This window comes from Protopterus annectens, chromosome 4.part0 (assembly GCF_019279795.1).
Source record: "Protopterus annectens isolate FY-2018-M chromosome 4.part0, PAN1.0, whole genome shotgun sequence".
NCBI lineage: Eukaryota > Metazoa > Chordata > Ceratodontiformes > Protopteridae > Protopterus > Protopterus annectens.
This window is the reverse complement of record NC_056733.1, coordinates 952,042,115-952,051,629: the sequence shown is the minus strand read 5'-3', so window position 1 is coordinate 952,051,629 and position 9,515 is coordinate 952,042,115. Positions and strand designations below refer to the sequence as shown.

The 9,515-nt window shown below is 43.9% G+C and overlaps 1 protein-coding gene across 1 annotated transcript in view; it reads left to right on the top strand.

Annotated features, from left to right (window-relative positions):
- LOC122799695 (ankyrin repeat and KH domain-containing protein 1-like) overlaps nt 1–9,515 on the top strand; it is a gene marked incomplete in the record, with an annotated part of 3,928,199 nt that overhangs the window by 1,784,730 nt on the left and 2,133,954 nt on the right. The window contains 1 exon segment of the mRNA XM_044068930.1: nt 7,359–7,502. Coding sequence (XP_043924865.1) covers nt 7,359–7,502 — 144 coding nt within the window.

Below are 9,515 nucleotides of genomic sequence, written 5' to 3'. Positions count from 1 at the left end.
ATATATGTGTGTGTGTGTGAATATATGCGTGTGTGTGTATATATGTGTGTATATGTATATGTGTGTGTGTGTGTGTGTGTATGTGTATATATATATATATATATATGTGTGTGTATGTATATATATATATATATATATATATATATATATATATATATATATATATATATGCATGTATATATATATATATATATATATATATATATATATATATGCATGTGTATATATATATATATATATATATATATATATATATATATATATATATATATATATATATATGTATATATATATATATATATATATATATATATATATGAGAAATACAAACAGCTGCCCACCAAAAGGATAATCTTCCTGCGAGCAAGTCTGGATGCAACATCCTAGATGACATGCCTAACAGAGAAACAGTTTCGTATCAGCTTACTTCTCTGCTGGCCACCAGGCCCCAGCTTTCTGCAAGGGAAATCCTGCAAGCCTTGGGGTTCATGGCATCTTGCATACTCCGTATTCCTTATGCCAGACAGCATATGAGGAAACTTCAGTGCTACCTAAAGACACTCAAGATCTGGAAACTCTTACCAATTATTCCTTGCATGAGGGAGGAATTTCTTTGGTGGGCAATGACCTGCTCCCACAACAAGGGACTGCCCTTCTCCCCACACCCCCGCCACCTCGACCCCACCACATATGCATCAGATTATGCTTGGGGTGCACACCTGGACAGCAGGTGCATACTGGGCCAATGGAACCCTCAGCTACACCCTGTGCACAACATTGTAAAAGATGATGGCTGTCCAGCACGTCTTGATAGCTTTCAAACTCCTTCTCTCTCCAGGGGTTCTCCTGATCAAAACAGACAACACCGCAGTGATGTAGTACATCAACAAGCAGGGAGGGATGCACTCCTACCCTCTGTGCAGGCTGGCCATAACCCTTTGGTTCACAGCCTCTTCCATGCATCTACTCCTGTTAGCAAAATACCTGCCAGGCTCTCTCAACTCCCTGGCTGACCAATTAAGCAGAAAACTGTTGGACCCCCACGAGTGGCAACTCTGCAGAAACACCTTCTTACTTATAACTCAGAAATAGGGAACCCCAGAGGTCGACCTCTGTGCCTCCCACACCAACCATCAGCTCAGCAAATAATGCACCAGGAAGCATCACTTCATGGCATGGAAAGTGGATGCCCTGCCCTTCCCCTGGGTAAACCTTTCTGTCTCTGCCTTTCCTCCCTTACCTCTCATTCCCAAGGTACTGATCAAAATAGGGGAGGAAAAACCATGGACCATTCTCATAGCTCCAGATTGGCCCAGACAACATTGGTATACCCCTTGCTGCGCAGCCTGTCCCCATTGCCCCCGTGGAATCTTCTTCAGATTCCCAACTTTCTAACCCAGAGGGAAGGGAAATTCATGCACCCCCAATTGCAGACACTCATTTTCGCAGCTTGGCTTTATACCGTGATCCCATAACCAATCTGCCACCCTCAGTCAACAGGTTCTGATGTTATCTGAGAGGGCAGATGCCCTAGCACTAGAAAGTCTTGTGCAGATAAATGGAAAAGATTCTGCACCTGGATCCAGGCTAAGGGGGCCAATATGGCACAGTCCTCCTTCCCTCTCATCCTGTATTACTTAGCTGACCTACTTACACAGTGGTCTCTTTCTCCTCTATAAAAATTCATGCCTCTGCTATTTCAGCTCATTTTGTCACTGAGCAGCCTCTTTTTTTCTCACCCTGTTATCAAACAGTTCCTCAGAGGGGCTAACAACTTGAGGCCCCCCAGAAGGGCACCAGCAGCTTGGGACCCTCACTTTGTCTTGGAAAAGCTCACCCTGCCTCCTTTCGAACCAGCTTCTGCAGCACTAAAATTTCTCTCCTGGAAGACAGCCTTCCTCCTGGCCGTCAATTCAGCAAAAAGAGTTTCTGAGCTGCAAGCACTCCTGGTAGTGGAACCCTTCATCATCTTCCATGCAGACAGGTTATCCCTCAGAACTAATCCATCCTTTATGCCCAAGGTGGTGTCCAGTGTGGCTGTCAACCAATCCATCCATTTGTCCACCTTTTTTCCTAACCCTCAAAGCAAGGGGGAAAGGATTCTGCACTGTCTAGATGTGCGCAGACAGCTCAGATGCTATATGGACAGGACTAAACCCTTGAGAAAATCTGATCAACTGCTGGTTAGCTTTGCTTCAGGGGCAAAGCCATCTCCAATCAAACCATTTCTAAATGGATAGCACACTGCATCCATTTATGTTGCAAACAGCATGGCAAGCCTCCCCCCAAGGGGGTCAGGGCACACTCCACCAGAGCAGCCTCCACCTCTGCAGCTTTCTTCAGAGGAGTCACCACCAGGGACATCCTGGAGGCTGCCACCTGGACATCTGTTCACACTTTTACCAATCATTCCCACCTGCCTCTTCTCCAGATCTAGGGCAGGTTTGCCTCTGCAGTCTTGGAGGGCATTCTTGACTGCCTCCACCCATTTCCTCAAATGTGATGACTGCAACAGTGAAACACAAAGAACATTGTACAGTTGTGTACACTTACTGTAAATGTAGATGTTAGTGTCTTCACTGTTGCAGTCCTGGTTTCCCTGTCTTCTTCCCCTTTTTTTCTTTTTGTTACCTTTCTACCTTGTTGTTCTCCTGTCCTTACAAGGGATGTATTGGTATTTATTTTCCACTGGTAGGCTTCTGCCACCAGACCCTAGCCTCCTATTTTGGGGGCTCCTGACCAGTTAAGGTCAGAAAAACTTATGTAATGGCGTTGGCTGCCTGTTTTTATTTCACTGACGACCTGACATCAGTCCTCAAGCGACAGCAACTGACGCAGAAATACTAAGTCTCCGGTAATCGGGCTGGCCGAGGGCTACCCTGGCAGGGATAACCCAAATGTGATTACTGCAACAGTGAAGGCACTCTAACATCTACATTTATGGTGAGTGTACACAACTGTACTGTCTTCTCGATCATCCAGAGAGGATATTATATGACTTGGTGGATTCTCCCACCTTTCCAAGGAATTCCTCGCCGTCCAAAAAAAAAAACAAATCCAGCTGTTCCCACCCATCATTCATCAACTTCTAAATCAAGGCACCATAGAACTAGTGCCCACTTCTCAAAAGAACACAGGGTTTTATTCCATAATGTTCCTCGTACCAAGGAAAGAGGGTCCTTGGTGACCTATCCTGGGTCTATGCTTTCTCAACCTCTTCCTCCACGTACCTAGTTTCAAAATGATTACCTTACCTCTTCTCTTGCCTCTAATCCCCTCCCAGGCATGCATGGTAGCTCTAGGTCTCAAGGATGCCTATCCTCCACATCCCCATTCGTCTGGATTACAGGAATTTCCTCAGATTCAGTAGGCTCCTGTCATTTTCAAGTCTCTGCATTGCTGTTTGGTCTATCTATGAGTGTTAACCAAGTGTCTATCCCCCTTCATTGCCCTTTGCAGTACCCAGGCTATACAAATCTACCCATACCTAGATGACCTTATCATCCTGCATCAAGACCACCAACTCCTACTCCATCTACAGCAGGTGTCAAACGCCCTCTCTCTTCTGGGGTTCACGATAAACGTAGAAAAATCTCACCTGATTCCCTCACAGGAGATGATTTTCCTGGGGTGCTGTCTCTGCGCAGACTGCATGAAGGCCTTCATCCCAGACCAAAGGATTCAGGAACTCTGTCTGTATTTCAGTCAGATCCTTACCCAAACCACCCTGACAGCTCCAGAATTCCTGAGACCGTTAGGCCACATTGCCTCCCTTATACCCATGCTACCTTTGGCAAGATTCCACATGCGCAAAATTCATTGTGTGTTTAAAAAAAAAAAAAAAACCATGGACCCAACATTCACAACCCTTGGACTCCCCACGTCTGTCTAAAAAAGGAGATCCACTGGTGGATATCTGCAATGCAGACCAACCCGGGGACCCACCTTCAGATCCCAGTACCACTACAACAGCTGTCCACAGATGCTTCAGACCTGTTCTGGGGTGCAGTGTTACAAACAAGTCATCAACACTTTTCAGTACAAGAAAAATGGTCTTCTTTAAAGGTAAAAGACCACATCAACATCAAGGAAATGAGAGCCCTGCTGTTAGCTCTTCTAACATTCAAGCTCTTTCCTGCCAGGAACCCTAGAAGTAATCACAGACAATATGTGGTACATAAGCAAGGGGGGACCAAGTCCTACCCACTATGCAGCCTGGCCATCCAGATTTGGAATCTAGCAGTTTCCTTTAAGGTCCACTTAAAAGCCATGTATATCCCCTCAGAACAGAATATTATGGCAGACGCACTGCAGAACCCCAGCCCCCTCTCACGAATGGATGCTTCAAAGCGAGGTTTGCCTCAACTTGATACACAGGTTTTGGTGTTCCACAAGCAGACCTATTTGCCTCCCCAGTCAACAGATGCCAAACTTCTGCACAGGGGACCCACGTCCACAAGCTTGGAAAGTGGACGCCTTCTCCTTTTCGTGGGGGATGTACCTGTATGCCTTCTCCCCTTTCACTGTAATCCAGATAGTCGTAAAAATTCAGAAGGGCTAACCAAAAAATCCTTCTGGTGACCTCCTTTTGGCCAAGACAGCATTGGTTTCCCCTCCTATTTTCTTTAGCCAAGGGCAATCCCCACAGGTTTACCCCACTGTCTAGACCTACTCAAACAGAAGAAGGGGTCCCTGCTGCACCCACAGGTAAGCAACCTAAAATTTACCTTATGGGTGATAGAATTCTGATCCTTTACAGATAACTTTATTCAGCGGACATACTCCGTGTTTTGCAGGAGGCCAGAAAACCTAGCACTAGGAGAAACTATGCAGCTAAGTGGCTAAGATTCTGCAATTGGTGTCTTAGGAACAACCAGGACCCCACCTCACTGTCTACATTCCAAGGGTCCTGTCCTACTTGTGTGAGCTACTCCAAAGAGGACTAACACATTCCTCAAAGTCCATTTGTCTGCCATTTCTGCCTGTCTGGCATTTCACCACCCCTGGCATCCAGACTGGAAGTCAGACTCCTTTCTAAAGGGAGTCCTCCACATCAAGCCCCCATGGAAAACCCATCCCTCCACCGTGGGACTAAACTTTGTATTAGAAAAGCTAACCTTGCCACCCTTTGAAGCAGCACATTCTGTTCCCTTGAAACTTTGCACATTGGAAACAGTCCTGCTAGTTGCCCTCACCTCCGCCAGGAGGGTTTCAGAGATCCAGGTCCTTATGGCCACTTTTCCCTACCGTGTTTTCCACAAGGACAGAGTTGTCCTCCGACTAACCCTTCATTCATGCCCAAGGTAGTGAACTGTAGTGGAATTGGTTCATTAACCTACCTGTTTTCTATCCTCATCCACAAAATGCCTCAGAAAGGACCCTACATTCTCTGGATGGTACACAGACAACTTCAGTACTACTTAGACAAACCCAAAGATATCAGGAAGTCAGATATTTATTTTCTTCCATCCCAGAGCCCTAGGGAAAGCTGTCTGTAAGTAAACCATTGCCTCATGGATCTCCAAGTCCATTTCCTTGTGCTACTCCCACCATGGGAAATCCTTACAAGGCAATATTAAACCCCATTCTACCAGAGCAACTACTTCCTCTACTGCTTTTTTCAAAGGCATAGACTCCTCTTCTATTCTAGAAGCAGCTACTTGGACCTCAGTACACACCTTCACCAAACACTACAAGCTGGACATAGCATCCCGTGCTAGAGCAGGATTTGCCAGGACTATCCTACAGGGTCTCCTTGACCACAGGAATCCTTCCTCCTCCCAGGTTCATCCTTAAAGCTCTGGTACTCTCCCTACTGTAATGAATACTGCAACATCAGAATAGAAGGACATAGAGTAGTTGTGTAAGAACTTACCATAACCTTAGATGTCCTCCTCTTCAATGTTGCAGTATTCAGTCCCACCCTCCTACCCCGTCTCTTTCCAACTACTATCCCAGGAATCTCCTGAGGGCACATTGCCATCATCTCCCGTGGTCTCAACATACACAGCCATCCTACTGCCCTGGACTGGCCTACATGTAAGTTTAAGGGTCTCAGATTAGACCCTCCTGGTCAAACTCATAGGTACTACTGTATGCAACAAAACAATTCTGATGATGGTACGTGCAGACGTCACTTTTATAGCTAACGTCAGTTTATGGCCTGGGTAACAGACGTCACATATACCTTATCCTGGACTAAGACTTTGGTGTACTGGCTGGACGGTGGTGCTGCAAGCAGCAACTCCCTAAGGTTATGAATACTACAACATAGAAGAGAAGGACATCTAAGGTTATGGTAAGTTCTTACACAGCTATTTTTTTATGGTAAGTTCTTACACAGCTTTTCTTTTTTACAGTAAGTTCTTAAACAGCTATCCTTTTTCTTCCCCAATTTTCGAAACAAAGGGGAATACAAACTCCATATGCTAGATGTACATAGAACGGTTTTATTTGGACAAAACTAACCCTTTCAGGAAGTCTGACCAGCTCTTTGTATCCTTCTCGAAAACTAATTTGGGGAAACTAATTTCCAAAGTGACTCGGCTAATTGGCTTACAAGCTGCATTTCACTTGTCCTTTTTCATTAAAGGAATACCCTTACCTGTGTACCAATCAAGGCCCATTCTACTAGGTCAGTGTCCACTTTTGCTGCCTTTTGGTGTAGAGTTCTTGTTGATGTCTGCTCTGCAGCTACTTGGTCTAATTCACATACCTTTTTGTCTCATTACAAATTGGACATTATTTCCAGGAACAGGGCCGCCTCTGGTTCTGCTCTGCTCTGGAATATCCTTCCATGAGGGTCTTCCAAGAATTCTGTAGCTGGGGACTCTGTCCCACAGGTTGAAGAACAAATGAAAAATAACTTCAGATAAAGAAGTTACTGTAACTTTCCGTCTGAGTTAAGACGCAATGGATATGGATATCCGTTTAGCCGTTTGAGCTCCTGAAGTTCTTTCTTTCCCTACAATTCAAGGCTGTATATATTTAAAAACTTTTGTTGTAAACATGAAGAGTTCGAGCAGCAAACTTGACTTGAGGGGGGATGAGAGTAGAGAAAGTAGTTATGCATAGGGGAGGAACTCAGATTTTCAGATCCTAGAGCTGTAGTATATGGCAGAGTCTGATCTGATGTCATATCTGAACCCCACAGGTTGAAGACAAATGAAAAACCAACAACTCTGATTTAATGCTATGGTAAGTACATAACTGTTTTTATTCAGTTTAACTGTACAATAAAAAAAGTTCTGATTTTTAACCTGAGAGAACCGATGCATTGAGAAAAGTGAGCACTCGCTGCTGTTGCTGCATTATTTCATACAGCTTGCAAGTATTACAGTCACACTTTTTTTTTAAAGGATGGGTCAACAATGCTTATAGAAGCAGCAAAAGGTGGTCATACAAATGTGGTTTCCTATTTATTGGACTATCCAAACAACATTCTGTCTGTCCCAGCACCCGACATGACCCAGCTCACTCCACCTTCACTTGATCAGACTCAGGTAAGTGTTTATACAATGTTACTGTTAAATAGGACTTTGACACAAGGTAGCATTACCATACAACTTAATGCATTTTAATCAGGCTTGAAGTAGTTCAAGAGCAACATTTGTTTGCTACTTTGAGACAGTGCAGTTTTGTGCAGTCTGGTTTGGAGTGTTTGGGTAGATTAAGCTTGAAGCCATGTTGTACATCCTCTTTCCAGCCAAGTTCACAGACTGGAACTGTATTTGTATATAATCAGTGATGGCTTTTCCCCCTAGGACTGATGCACACACTGATGCAGGTATTTTCCCATCTTTCATGTGCAGATCCTCAAGTGCTCTTCTGCTCTGTTATGCCGCCCTTTAGAGATGGCACCTTAGTGGATGTCTTATTCCCTTGCAGTGTGGTGGTCATGTTTTTGTTTTTACTGTCTCCTCTTTCCATTTACTGGTATCTCTGCACTATTTTTTCCCATTGTTTGGGTTCCAACTGTTATAAGGGGGCCAAACATTTTTCAGAGCAGTAGTCTTCAGTAACTGCCTGGCTTTTCACTCAATACCCCACTGAGAAGTTACAGTCCAGCCAGCAGGAGGTTTTTCAGAATCCTGTGGTACAGGAATGGCTCATTATTTTAGAATTCTTGTGCCTCATTTCCTTAATTTTTTTTATTGGCATGTTAAACAGGTTGGATCTTTAGCCTCAACTGTCACTACCTTTATGTTCACTCACTTGTCCTCAGCTGTCATTACCTTTATGTTCACTCACTTGTCCTTTTGGTTTAGTACTGATAGATGTCACCATCCAGCTGCTTTTACCCATTTAGCTTTTGTACAGCAGGAGGCGGCTCCTTGTAAGATTAGTGGCAGGTTTCTTTCTCATTTGAACAGGTGGAATGACCATTTTGGCACCCTTTGGACTGGAAGACTGAGTTTCTGTGACCCTAGGGTTGGGGCACCTGCTGTACAGAAGGGGAAGGGTTCTTAACTCGAAGTTGGGCATGGTATTCTGTTTACTAAATTAGTTAATCAGGAATGTCATACTGTGATAATATCCAACTTTAGCAGAGGCCTGTGAAGAAATCCTTGACATAATATGGTTACATTTAAACAGTTACAAATCCTAATACAGAACAGCAGCTTATTAACTAAGTAAAAGCATTCAACTTAATTTACTGCAGAAGTCCTAGTAGTTAAGATACTGCAGAAGTCCTAGTAGTTAAGATACTGCAGCAGTGACCTTCTCAAACATGCATTATGATAAAATGTTGACTGCTTATGCAGTAGTATAGTCTGTGTAGGTTATTGTCCTGCCAAGGATATGAGAAATAACTGGCATCCAAAGTTTCAATGCACCTTCCACCCTCTCTGACTGCTGAGCACCTCAAGTAGAGTTGCGTAGAATCGGTGGTTAGGGTGACAGTCCTCCAGAACTTTCTTGCCATTTAAGTGTCCCTACAGGATTTGAGTGATCAGTGGTCAGGTAGTGCTTCACCAAGGCTGGGTTAGAGAGGTACCGTTTTGGGGAAAGCATTCTACTTTATCAGTATTTGTGAGGAAAAGTGTAGTTTCCCTCAGAAAATTAAGTTTGTAGCCTAGGAAATGTTGAGTGTTTTTCACTAAAAATCTTGCCTTGTAAATGTCAACTTTTGTCAGGTTTACATGCATGTGTGTGTGGGTGACATTTTAAAATCTATTTTTGTGAAAAAAAATGTTGAATATTAAGTATCACTTAAAACATTTTGTCAATTTAAAAAATTCTGTGAGGTGGCTCAGAGTATTCTAGGCTTTGCTATCTGCTTGTCAGGCAGTTTTCTTGGCTAGAACACTAAGCAGACTTTGGGTGTTCAGTTCTTCCCTTTCCCTTGTGCAAGAAGGTGTTGAGAGTCTTTTGTAATAAACTGTCTTCACTACCTCTTCTGCTGCTGAATGACACTGTTGTGGTCAAACCGGGTACTTCATCTTTTAATCCTGCTGGCATTGCTCCTCAAGAAGCCACTCTGGACCTGGGAAGACCGCATACCCTCTCAGCTG